This window comes from Coenobita brevimanus, chromosome 97 (assembly GCF_032717465.1).
Source record: "Coenobita brevimanus isolate Jiangsu-jjx chromosome 97, ASM3271746v2, whole genome shotgun sequence".
Taxonomy (NCBI): Eukaryota; Metazoa; Arthropoda; class Malacostraca; order Decapoda; family Coenobitidae; genus Coenobita; species Coenobita brevimanus.
Window position 1 is genome coordinate 28123587 of NC_137050.1, and position 14627 is coordinate 28138213.

General features: G+C 41.0%; 1 protein-coding gene across 1 annotated transcript in view; it reads right to left on the bottom strand.

The window, feature by feature from the left end:
• LOC145413635 (uncharacterized) overlaps positions 1-14627 on the bottom strand; it is a 44699-nt gene that overhangs the window by 2928 nt on the left and 27144 nt on the right. Inside the window, exon 5 of the mRNA XM_080283295.1 lies at positions 8315-8486. Within this exon, the coding sequence (XP_080139421.1) occupies positions 8315-8486 (172 nt within the window). The remainder of the gene's footprint in view (positions 1-8314; positions 8487-14627) is intronic.

The following is a 14627-nucleotide window of genomic DNA, read 5'->3' on the forward strand; positions in this document are numbered from 1 at the left end:
CTGTTGCCACGTTTCCGAGCTGACCTCTCCATCAGCGATGACCTTGACACTGTTTCCCTCTTGTGATCTCCGTTTTTCTAATACCCCCTATACCCCTGCCACCAACACCCCCTATACCCCTACCCCCAACAACACCCCCATCAACAACACCCGCTATACCTCCACCACCAACACCTCCTATAAATATAGACCCCCACCATCAACACCTGTATAATAATTAGCCGTTGATAATTGCTATACTTTTATTGAGAGCATACATTCTACCCTATTGCTCAAACTCCCTAATCTTACAATCCCATCTGTCTTAATCCTTCCCACTGCCTTCGTTCCTAAATCCCTTAATTGATCTATTTTTAACCTAAGTGTCCCCACACCTTTTAAACCATTTACCTCTCTGTCACTATTCTCCACCATATGTATCAACTTGTATTATATTGTGTATAGAACTTTCATACTGTATGCTGTACTACTGTATAATGTATAAGAATACCCACTGTTTAGTGGAAATAAAGTTTTATTATTATTATTATTATTATTATTATTTCTCTCTCTCTCTCTCTCTCTCTCTCTCGCTAGATTTTGTTATGTGTCATCCATGGTTTTTTACTTCCATTTTTATGTATGGATTATAATTTTGACTTTATTTCCGCACCACCCTTGAGGTAAAAGTCACGGCGCGTTTTTTTTATAGAGGTTTCCCCAATAGGCCTAAATCCTGTAGGGGGTTGGTGACCTCCCACAGCGTACACACAAACACGTGTCGCGTGAGTGCTGCCACCCCAGAGCTGTTTGATATATTTATTTTAATTATGAAAGGATCGCCTCTTCCCACTTTTATCCCTTCAAATTTTCTTGCAATTATACTTGCTAAATTAATTAGCAATGTTAGAAGTGTTGGGGAAGTAAATAATAATTAGAATATTTTTAGAGCAACACTGCCAAATTTTTATGCCACGTTTCTCTATTATCGTATAATATAGTATGCAGAATAGTTTTATTCTTCCTTGATACATGTCAGCACTTTCATTACAGTTATATTAGTATGAGTTATGTTTATGTATCATTCCTACTACACAAACCACAGGCGTTATACATCGTAGGGTTAGGAAACATGGCAATAGTGTAGGGAGGGGGTGACTCCACCCAAACCCTATGTTACGAGGAGGAACACTATAGTATTGAAAGAAACTTATGGATAAATATTGTATATATAAATAAGTGTAATAAAGTACTAGGAATATAAAGTGTGAGTGTGTTTATGAATAATAAATGACAGCTCCGCCTCAGAATACCATCGGGGAACGAGCATGGGTGGAAAGCTCGTATGCGCTCGTAATTTATGTTGCTTTCACAGTGGGTTTTTTTTTGGAATATGGATTCCAAACTACTTGAATTCACAGAATAGTGTTTATAGTTATAATATCAGGCAGTGGTAACCATATTACGAGGTATTGGGAAGTGTAAAGTGGAGACTTCATTAACCAACTTCAAAAGTCTCCACAAGTCCTATGGTAGTCGACGAAGGCTCAACAAACATCCCAGGAGAAAGCTGAAGGTATGTGCCATAAGCTTATAAAATTATAATATTCTAGGAATAATAACTGATTTTTGGCAAATATTTTTAAAAAGTCAGTCGGAGCACAATTATCCCCACGGGACGCGCACGACACACTCCCGACATCCCCGCGGTTAAGGGGTTAAGCTATTGGTATAAGGCTGCATTCAAGATGGGGGAGGGCAATCCTGGGCGTTTAGAGTAAAACGAGTACAGCTATAATAAACATGAGAGAAAGGAGTCATCAGGTTCAAAAATAAAGGTAGCAGAATCAGTGTAAATATCACTGGTCGTGATGACGTACATCAATGCTCGGGACTTTGAATGTCAGCACCGGACTGCCAGTGTATTGGAGGCTGATTTCTGGAATTTTCCAGCACTGTGCCTAATGATTATGGGTACGGCTTATCTATCTGCCCAATGGTGTACAATGCATACAGAACCCACACAAATGGCAGGGTTACTACATGTGAAATGCATTTACAGTATAAGAAAAAAAATTTAAAATAAATGCAGACAGTTTGACCTGACAAGAACTATAATGACTCATAAATGAATGATTACTCGGGTCATTTCACTGTACAAGCTACTGATGGTTCTTCCACTTTTTGCACTTTCTTTTCCTTCCTCTTCACTTCCCTGCACTCCAATTCACTTCACATTCATCCACTCACAATATTTATATACTGGCTATAAATAAAAACACTGGGTATATTAGAGATATGGGATATGGAAACTATCTATCTATCTATCTATCTATTGCCAGACGCCTCAATCCCGTTTGGGGTGGCCACAAAAAAATCGCCTCCAAGTCGCCCTGTCCCCTGCCATTTCACTGCCCTGCTCCCAACTCACACCCCCCTCTCTCGTATACCTCTCCACCCCATCTCTCCATCTCATCCTCGGCCTCCCCCTCCCTCTTCCCCCCTCCACCTCACTCACATACACTCTCTTCGTCAGTCTTTCACCCTCCATCCTCTCCACGTGGCCAAACCACCTCAGTGTGTTCCTCCTAACGCTTCCTATCACATCCACATCCACACGACAACACTCCTTTATATTCTCATTCGTCAGCCTGTCTCTCCATGTGACTCCACAGGCTCCTCTTAAATAACTCATTTCCACTGCTCTCACTCTTGACTTGTGTCCTTCCAACAATGTCCAAGCTTCACTTCGATACGTTAGAGTTGGTATCATAATACTGTCATGTAGTAACTTTTTCACTTCCATGCTCACTTTCCTGTTTCTTATCACTGCTTTCAAAGAACCAGCAACCTTTCTTCCCTGATGTACCCTTTCAGGCACTTCACCCTCCAAACCTCCATCCTTACTCATCACACTACCCAAGTACTTAAACGTACTCACATTTTCCAATTCCTCACCATCCAACCTCGCTGTACATTCACTGACTTCACCTCTCTCAAAGACCATCACTTTACTCTTCCCTACAGTCATCTTTAGATTCCGTTTCTTACACACTCTCCCAAACTCATCCACCAAGCCTTGCAGCTCCCCTTCGTCTTCACTCAACAACACAGTATCATCTGCAAACAATAGTACAGGGAGTTTCCAAACACTATCCTCTCTCACCAGGGCCACTTCAACATCCACTACCCTACCTTGTACCTCTCTTATTACCCCATCCATGTACAGATTGAACAACCATGGAGACATGACACATCCCTGTTTCAACCCAACTTTCAAAGAGAAAAATTCACTTAGTTCACCATCCACAAGCACTGCAGCCTTCGCACCATCGTACATACTCTTCACAGCATTCAACAACTTCCCCTCTACTCCATATATTCTTAACACTTTCCACAATCCTTGTCTATCCACTCTGTCATATGCTTTCTCCAAATCCATGAAAGCCGCATACAACTTCTTTCCCTTCTCTAGAAACTTTTCCACTAAGGATCTAAGAATGAATATCTGATCTACACAACCTCTTCCCTTCCTAAAGCCTCCCTGTTCTTCTCCATCTAATTTCTCTGTTCTTTCTCTAAGTCTGTCAATAAGTATCCTACCATACACTTTTCCTATTATAGTAAGAAGACAAATACCCCTATGATTACCACACACTTCTTTTTCCCTTTTCCTTTGTACAAGGGAATAATTATACCTGACTTCCAATCCTCCGGGACTCTACCTTCCTCCCAGGCCAATCTGCACATCTTCCACATCCATTCTACTACTATCTCTCCCCCATGCTTCAGCATTTCACCACACACTCCATCAATTCCTGGGGCTTTCCCCGATTTATCTATCTATCTATCTATAGCCCGACACCCTAATCCCGCAAAGGGTGGCCGCAGACAAAACGCCTCCAAGTCACCGTCACCCACCATTTGACTACCCTCCCCCCAACTCACCCCCCCCTCCCTCATATACCTCTCAACTCCAACCCTCCACCTCATCCTCAGTCTACCTCTCCCTCTCCCTCCCTCCACCTCACCTACATACACCCTCTTAGTCAGTCTTTCATTCTCCATTCTCTTCACATGTCCAAACCACCTCAGTGTATTTCTCCTAATCTTCTCAACCACATCCACATCCACCCCACAGCGTTCCTTCACTTCTTCATTCGTCAACCTGTCCCTCCACGTCACTCCACATGCTCCTCTCAAGTAACTCATTTCCACTGCTCTCACTCTTGACTTGTTCCCCTCTTGCAAGGTCCATGCCTCGCTTCCATACATCAGGGTAGGGATCACAATAATATCATGCAGTGACTTCTTAATTTCCATACTCACCTCCCTATTTCTCATCACTGCTTTCAGTGTACCAACAACCTTCCTTCCCTGCTGTACCCTTTCACGCACTTCATCCCCCAAAGTTCCATCCTTACTCATCACACTACCCAAGTACTTGAATGCACTCACATTCTCCATATCCTCACCATCCAACCTCACTGCACACTCTGTGACTTCATTCCTCTCAAACACCATAATTTTACTTTTGTTTACATTAACTTTCAGATTCCTCCTCCTACACACTGTCTCAAATTCACTCACCAAACCTTGCAACTCCCATTCATCTTCACTCAACAGTACTGTATCATCAGGAAACAGCAACACCGGAAGCTTCCAAATCTCACCCTCATTCATTAGAGCCACCCCCACATCCACTGCCCTACCCTGCACCTCCTTAACAACCCCATCCATGTATATATTAAACAGCCATGGAGACATCACACAACCCTGTTTCAGTCCCACACTGAGATCAAAGAACTCACTCAGCTCACCATCCACTCGCACCGTAACCCTAGCTCCCTCGTACATACTCTTCACAGCACTCAACAATTTCCCCTCCACTCCATATATTCTTAATACCTTCCGCATACCTTGACTATCTATTCTGTCATAAGCTTTCTCCAACTCCATGAAGGCAGCATACACTTTCCTTCCCTTCTCTAGATACTTCTCCACTAAACATCTTAGAACAAGTATCTGATCTACACACTCTTTTCCCTTCCTAAATCCCCCTTGTTCTTCTCCAACTAGCTCCTCTGTCATATGCCTAACCCTATCAATGAGTATTCTACCATATATTTTACCAGTCACACTAAGTAGGCAAATACCCCTATGGTTACCACATACTTCTCTCTCTCCTTTTCCTTTGTATAAAGGAACAACTATACCTGATTTCCAGTCCTCTGGAACCCTTCCCTCTTCCCAAGCCAATCTACACAACTTCCATATCCACTCCACAACAATCTCACCCCCATACCTAAGCATTTCACCACACACTCCATCAATTCCTGGGGCCTTTCCCAACTTAATATTCTTCATCGCTTCCACTACTTCCACCCTACTGATCTCTTCCTCCCTCCTCTCATCTCTTCTTCTCCCAGCCATTCCCCAACCACTTATACTCGCACTGCTCTCACTCTCCACATTCAACAAATCCTCAAAGTGCTCCTTCCACCTCCTCAGTTTCTCTCTCTTCTCCACCAATAATCTATTATTCCTATCTTTCACTCCCCTACTATTTCCCCTTTCACACTGCCTTACTTTCTTTACCTCCTTCCAAGACAATTTCTTACTCTCCCTCCATTTCACACTCAAATTCCTCCCAAACTCCTCATCCACTTTCTTTTTACTCTCCTTCACCAGTCTCTTAACCTCCCTTCTCCTGCTCACATATACCTCTCTCTTCTCTCCCCGATTTAACTTTCTTCATTTCTTGCACAACTTCTATCCTACTGATTTCTTCCTGTCTTCTCACCTCCCTCCTCCCAGCCATTCCCCAGCCACTTATACTCGCATTACTTTCATCCTCTATGTTCAACAATTCCTTAAAGTGTTCTCTCCATCTGCTCACTTTTTCTCCCTTCTCCACTAGTAATCTACCATTTTTATCTTTCACTCCCCTGTTAACTTCACTTCCACTCTTACTCTCTTCACCTCTTTCCAGAACATTTTCTTACAATCCCTCCACTTTACACTCAAATTCCTTCCAAATTCCTCATCCACTCTCTTCTTACTCTCTCTTACTAATCTTTTCACCTCTCTCTTTCTTTCTACATATAACTCTCTCTTCCGCCTCTCAACTTCTTCCACACCCCTATTTCTCATCCATTCATTGTATGCTTTTCTTCTTTTGTGCTACAGCCTGTCTCACCTCTTCAGTCCACCACGCTGTTCCTTGCACCCCCCTCCGTCTTCTCTTCCTTCCACACACCACATCACATGCTGCACATATTTCTTCTGTAAATATCCTACTCACACCTTCCACGTCTCCCATCTGCTCCAATTCATATTTGCCCAATCGTTCCTCCACTTCTCTCTTATACTCAAGTTTATATATTGTATTATGGCACTTAACCCATAAACTGCAGCTTAGGAAAATTAACTACCTCACCTCACCAGAAAGTTTCTACATTTAATTTTTTGTCGTACTGGCTTATAGAAAATGTACTGAAGTGTATGTGTATAAAATTCTAGATTGATATGTACCACAGTTTTGCTGCACATTTTCCAAAACCATTTCAGCAAGCCTCAAAACTACAGACAGTGAGCCTTCCATGTACACATTTTAATGTGGAGAGTAAAAGGGGTAGTGCAAACAGAAATGTCAAGTATCCCATCAGACCCACAGTTATTTAGTGAATGGGTGGCACCACCTCCCAGAATTTTCCTAAAGTGCTTATTCTGACCTGCTTGAAAGACCTTCCTTCACGAAACACATCTATAAAAAAACACTACACCAAACACATCTATAAAAAAACACTAATCATCATCTGGCATAAGATATAGTGCATGAACAAGAATATATTTGTAAGTGGCCAATAAGTGGATTTTTTTACTTATCAAGAGACTATAAATGATGAAGTGATGGTAGTTTGGGGAAGGGAAGAGGTAGAAAATTTGCCAAGTGCACTAAATGCACGTTCACCCAAGTACATGTACAGTACCTTGATGGCTAAGTGACATGGAGTGATGTGGCTAGTGTTAGACTAAAGCTAAAAGTCATTGCTACACAGCGCTCCCACTGCGATCAAACTAAGCCAGCAAGTTGGTGCGCTATTTAAAAAGCTTGGTTTCTTTTGGGACAGACCTCATTTATGCCAAGTTACCAAGCTTGTAGTCACTCTTTGTTCCCATGGTAGTACCTTCCAGGGTTGATAGTAGCCACCCATCAACTATTTATACAGCAACATAACATTCATTTTCATTCCTTCTTCATCCAATCCTACATTGCCCCATGAGAAGAGTACGAGCCAGGGGCTAGGCAAGTTGGTCCTGACATTTAAGATGAGAGTGACAAGCCTCACTCATCCCTGAGTGGCATTAGGTGAGCAATCAACCCCAACCATCCCTTGGATATAAACCTTGACCGGCTCAATCCGACTGGAGAGCAATAATTACCCACTAAACCACCAGGTGCCAAAATTTGGCTATATGGTTACCACCCAGCATAGTAAATGGTTTCCTGGTGTACAGGAAACCATTTGGCTTGTCACTCAGTGTAGAGTCACCCACAGGCAGAAGGAAAAGGAAAGAATGAAGGAAAGAAAGACAGAAGAGGGAGTGTAAAGTTACCCGTAGGCAGAAGGACAAGAAAAGAATGAAGGAAAGAACAGAAGAGGATGGAAGGAAAGAAGGATGGAAGAGAGGAAAGGGCAGACACCCGATAGCAGCACTACATCGAGTGAGTGGATGGTAAGTGCCCCCACCTACCACAAGCAACATAACTGCCATAATATAATTTAATACTGTATTGTGGGTAATTAAGGTGTTTCAATTGGACTGAGCCTGTGTAGGTTTATATCCAAGGGGTGGTTGGGGTTTATTGGTCACATAATGCCACTCAGGGATGAGTGAGGCTGGTCACTCTCATCTTAAATGTCAGGACCAACTTGCCTTGCCCCAGGTTTCTATGCTCCTCTATGGGGCGACATAGGTTTGGATGATGGATGGATGGATATGCAATGTGTCTGGCCTTATAATGTAGAGTAAATAGTACACTAGAGAACATAGCATACCTGTAAAACTATATTCATCACTGTCACCATTATCATCATCACTATCATCATTCAAACCTCCTTTTCTACCTAATGATGAAGTGAGGCACAACCTAGATGATAATGTTTTGGTGTCCATAAAAACATAAATCGGTATGAGATGTGTTTGGTATAGTAACATCCAGTACAAAGCATAATTGTGAGGATATCAAGACTAGTTTAATACCTGTATATGTGATGCATTTGACCTTGTTATGTCCAATACAAAGTATAACTGTAAGGACATCAAGAACATACCCATCCTCCTGCATCCTGTACCCAGCGACACACATGGTCGACCAGGTACTTAAGGGACCAATTGAGAAGCACCTGGAGGAACTGCTCCCCCCGCCGCCGCACCTGATACACTGCCACATCACCCACAAATGTAAACAGCGCCACAATTCGCTCCCGTGTGATGCCATCCTGCATTAAAAATAATTCACATTAGTCCTCATTTCAAGCTGACACCAATTCTTAACTTAAAGTTGCTCATGATCCAATATAATTTTTTTGTCATTTTTTTTTTTTTTCCCCTGTGGTAGATGGGGGCTCCCACATCCACTCACTCGATGCAGTGCTGCTTTGTGTGTCTGCCCTTTCCAATCTTCCTTCCTTCCTCTTCTGTCTTTCTTTCCTTCATTCTTTCCTCTTCCTTCTGCCTACAGATGACTTTACAATCCCTCTTCTGTCTTTCTTTCCATCATTCTTTTCTCTTCCTTCTGCCTGTGGATGACTCTACACTGAGTGACAAGCCCAATGGTTTCCTGTATGACCAGGAAACCATTTACTTTGCTGGGTGGTAACCACAGAACCAGTTTATGGCACCTGGCGGTTTAGTGGGTAATTAAGGTGCTCCAATCGGATTGAGCCTGTGTAGGTTTATATCCAAGGGGTGGTTGGGATTTATTGTTCACATAATGCCACTCAGGGATAAGTGAGGCTGGTCACTAGGGTGGGTCGAAAAATTTAAATTCAACGAAACATGGATATTTTGATGCCCAAAACATCATATTCATATAATATAGCTGTATTACTGAAAATCGACCAATGCTCCTCCAGCAATTCTATTATATGGTTGCACCAAATGAGTGCAGTAATAATTCAGCAATAAAACGAACTTTGGCAGCTTTGACAGTGATGATACTGATTTTGACGGCTTTGTTACAGATTACACAAACGAGCTGTGCTTGTCAGAAGTTAGTTTTATCTTTTTGCGTTCATTTATACCCTGTGTTGGAATGATGGCTACCTGCAGCATGAGAGAAAAGGTCAGAGATTCTGTACTTGGTTTACCTCATAGTCTTCCAGTGAATCCACTACCTACATGCAAAGGTGTCATTAGAGAATACTTGGAACATAAAATGACAGATCCATTATCAAGCATGCAAGCCCACACTGAAACTATTGCTGAACATACGGTAGTAGAAATATATGAGAGGGCATCTATTCCTATAAATGACTACAAGAACACTGTCATCTGTGTCAAACACTTGATAACAAAAGCTCACGAGATAAGAAAATACTCTGCAAACAAGAGGACTTCAAGTATCTACTTGGAGAAGCTGGCCAGCTTCAATGTAATATTTGACATCTGCTGCTGTAAACACTGCAGAAATGCTGATGCTCAAGAGAGGTCTGAGTGTCGTTGTGCCACGGCTTTCAAGATAATCCTGAAGAGTGGCCCGTTTGGGTGGACCAAAACAGTTGTATGAAAATGTGCATTGGTAAAGCAGACAAGCAAGAAACAGCAAAAAATAAACTCGCCACAAACAGACAAATGAAAAGAAAGCTTCATGAAAAGTTGAAAAGTCAGCTCAGGAAGCCATTCACGATGAAGATGATGCTGGAACAGCATATAGGGATGACACTGATGATACTACTTGTGATGTATCAAATGATCAATATGATGATGGTACTGAAGAAGTAGAGAGAGGCAAGCAGGGTCAGAATAGATTGGCATATCCTGAACTATGTTGTGTATCAGACTGATGCCAAATGAGCATCACAGATATATGCTCCATAGTGACTGCTGCACTGAACGACATAGGTATTCTTGCTGAGGAAAACAAACTTGATCCTAGCAAACTTCGGCATCAAAGAAGATACTGGAGGGATATTGCCGTTCAACAGCATCATAGTGCCATGACAAAGGTAGTTTGTCTGGGTTTTGATGGAAAAATTGACAAGACTGTGAGTAAAACCCCTCATGGTGAGAAGGTCATCATCAAGAAAGACCACTACTCAGTAACTGGCTTCCCTGATGCTGCTTACATACCGGTAGATCATGTCTCCCCAGAAAGTGGAAAAGCATTGGATACTGCCAAGGAGCTCATGCCGATTGTCCATGAGACCGATTCAGAAGAATCACTGCAAGCTATTGCTTGCAATGGCACGAACATAAACACTGGCAAAAAGAATGGGGTGATTCATGTACTGGAAACCCACCTGGAGAGACCATCACAACAGCATGCCTGTTTGTTACATCTCACTGATGTAGTTTTCAGACGGTATTTTGAAGCCACTGACAGTGCAATGACAGGTCCAACTGGCTCCAGAGGGGAAGTGGGCAGATCCCTTGAGTTCAGTCCAAAGGATCTGACAATTTTAGACTATGAATGGGTGTGTGGAATAATTTGCACTCTGCCACATGAAACTGAGAAGGATCCCTGCAAAGATCTGCAATACTTGCACTGCACATGTCTGGCAGTGCAAGTTGGAGGAGCCGAAAGCATAGTTTTGAAACCATTTGCACAGCCAGGGCCTCTGAACCACGCCAGATGACTAACTAAAGCCAATCAACCGTACACTGCAGCTCTACATGTCATCAGAATAGCCATCTCCAGTACTGAAACGACTTGTTTCATTCATCCTCAACTTTTACACGCCAGCTTGGTTCAAAGTGAGAGTGAACAGTTCATGCCAGGATGGCGCCAAGAATTTCTTCTATGTGGCAGAGCTATTGCAAGAACTGCCACCAAATTAGGTCACTGTTCACCCACTACTCAGCAACAACATGTACCTCTTTCACCCTGAAAATATCCTGCTGTAGGCTGTTGCTGATGAAGATCCACATGTATGTTGCATGGCTGTTGCACTAATTCAGAAACACAGTTAAAAGTAAGAAACATTTCCACAGACGATATGAAAGTATATGAAAACATGAGAGAAAAAGAAGAGAAGAAAGGAGGAGATATAATATTACTACATAAAGAAAATAAAAAGATTACACTGGAAATGGTAGAAGGTATTAATAAAGATTATTAATATGTGAAAGGAGAAATGTAGGGGAAAGAGATACATATAATAACAGTATACTTCACGGTCAGTGATGATAACAAAAATAAAGCTTTACAGCAAGAAACTGAAACACACTTAAATAAATCAGAAGACAAAGCAATAATTCTATTAGGAGATTATAATGGACAAGTGGGATTCAAAGGCAAACAAAGTATAAATAAAAATGGACAAAGAATACTGGCATGGATGGAGAAGTACAACTTGATAATGTTAAATGATGATCTGGACTGTATAGGGGAAGTGATGTGGAGCAAGAACAAACAACAAAGTGTAATTGACTTTGCACTAGTAACAGCTAAAGTCTATGATGTACAGTATACCAGGAAATGATTATAGGTGAGAAAAAAGAAATATTTGATCTATCAGACCATAATTTAATACAAAGAAAACTTAAGATTAGGGGGAGATTGAATAAAAATCATAAGAAAAAAGGGTGGGAAGATATTACCTATTACAAAACAGAGGGAGGAAAAGTTACGGAGTATATGAAGGAAATAGAACAGAGAATACAAACAGAGGTCATAAGTAATATGGAAAAGTTGAATAAAATAATCAAAGACAGTGCTGACAAAAACCTTACCGCAAAATATAGGAGGAAGATAGATAAGAGTGGACAAATAAAAGAAGCACCTTGGATGAATAAAAGTATTAAAGAGGGAATAAAAAAGCAAAAGTACTATAATCGACTTACAAGGAATGCTAAAACACAAGAAGAAAAAGAGAGGAATAAAGTTTTATATAATGAACAAATGAAAAAGGTCCAGCTAGAAATAAAAAAGGCCATAACCATTCATGAAGTAAAAATAACAAAAATAACACAAGAAAATAGAAACAAAAATTTGTGGGAAAATATAAATAAATTAAGAAAGAAAAAAGGAAAAGAAGAAAGGGAATTAAAGATATATAATGATAATGGAGAAGAGTTAGAAAAAGAAAATATCAAAACAGAAATAGAGTGATATTGGTCAAAAATATACAACAGACAACCAAATGGAATAGATATGGTGTGGAATGAGAAGAAGAAAAAAAAAAGAGTACAAATAGATAGCCAGCAGAAACAACACCGAAAAAAATCGAGATAAAAAGACAAAATTATGAAAATACAGCTGAACGAATAATAACAATCACGCAACAATTAGGGGAACATATGGATATAGCATTACCAATAAAGAAGAATACAACATACATGGAAAAACCAGTAGTAACAATACAACTGAGAGAAAATATAAAGAAACTAAAAAATAAGAAAGCGCCAGGACCAGACATGCTAAAACCAGAATTATATAAAATCCTAATAAAAAGTGACAAGATAATGGACACAATAACAGTGTGTTTTAATGAAATACTAGATAAAGGAAAGGTACCAAAAGAATGGAAATAATCTAGAACTATGATGGTACCAAAAGTAAACAAACCAAAAGCAAATGAATTAAGACCAACAGCATTAACTAACATCTCGTATAAATTATTCATGTCAACTGTCATAAAAGATACAATAGAAGAACATCTAAGGAATAATAACAAAATAAAGGAAACACAAAATGGATTTACTGAAGGAGGAAGACCTGAAAATAACCTTTTCATTTTAAAATATTGTATAGACAAAATTTATGACCAGAAAAAAAGAGTCTAATAGTAATATCAGTAGACTTTGCAAAAGCTTATGACTCAATAAAAAGGAAGAAAATGATTGAAATACTAAAAGAATACAAAGTACATGAAGATATAATAGAGGTAATAGCAGACACTTATATGGGGGACAGAACAACAACAGAATATGGCGAAGAAAATAAAACAGAAATAAAGATTAATAGTGGCATAAGGCAAGGATGCACAAGCTCAACCACAATATTTAAAATGATCACGTACTATATAATAAACAGGTTGGAAAAAGAAGGCACAGGGTATAAGGATGAAATATTTAAAATGGCAGCACTATTCTTTGCAGATGACGGGCTGCTACTAGCTCACACAATAGAAGAGGCAGGAAAAATAGTAGACAGTTTGATTACAGTAGGAGAAGCATGTGGCCTTAATATAAATAAAACAAAAAGTAAAGGGAGGGAAAAGGGTGTGTAGATCAGATATTTGTTCTAAGATGTTTAGTGGAGAAGTGTCTAGAAAAGGGAAGGAAAGTGTACGCTGCCTTCATGGACTTGGAGAAAGCTTATGACAGAATAGATAGGAAAGGTATGTGGAAGGTATTAAGAATATATGGAGTGGAGGGGAAATTGTTGAGTGCTGTGAAGAATATGTACGAGAGAGCTAGGGCTACGGTGCGAGTGGATGGTGAGCTGAGTGAGTTCTTTGATCTCAATGTGGGACTGAAACAGAGGTGTGTAATGTCTCCATGGCTGTTTAATATATATATGGATGGGGTTGTAAAGGAGGTACAAGGTAGGGCAGAAGATGTGGGGGTGGCCCTAATGAATGAGGGTGAGATTTGGAAGCTTCCGGTGTTGCTGTTTGCTGATGATACAGTATTGTTGAGTGAAGATGAATGGGAGTTGCAAGGTTTGGTGAATGAATTTGGGACAGTGTGTAGGAGGAGGAAGCTGAAAGTTAATGTAAACAAAAGTAAAGTTATGGTGTTTGAGAGGAATGAAGTCACAGAGTGTGCAGTGAGGTTGGATGGTGAGGATATGGAGAATGTGAGTGCATTCAAGTACTTGGGTAGTGTGATGAGTAAGGATAGAACTTTGGGGGATGAAGTACGTGAAAGGGTACAGCAGGGAAGGAAGGTTGTTGGCACACTGAAAGCAGTGATGAGAAATAGGGAGGTGAGTATGGAAGTTAAGAAGTCACTGCATGATGGTATTGTGATCCCTACCCTGACGTATGGAAGCGAGGCGTGGACCTTGCAAGAGGGGAACAAGTCAAGAGTGAGAGCAGTGGAAATGAGTTACTTGAGAGGAGCATGTGGAGTGACGTGGAGGGACAGGTTGACGAATGAAGAAGTGAAGGAACGTTGTGGGGTAGATGTGGATGTGGTTGAAAAGATTAGGAGAAATACACTGAGGTGGTTTGGACATGTGGAGAGGATGGAGAATGAAAGACTGACTAAGAGGGTGTATGTAGGTGAGGTGGAGGGAGGGAGAGGGAGGGGTAGACCGAGGATGAGGTGGAGGGATGGAGTTGAGAGGTATATGAGGGAGGGGGGGGTGAGCTGGGGGGAGGGGAGTCAAATGGTGGGTGACAGAGTGACTTGGAGGCATTTTGTCTGCAGCCACCCTTTGCGGGATTAGGGCGTCGGGCTATAGATAGATA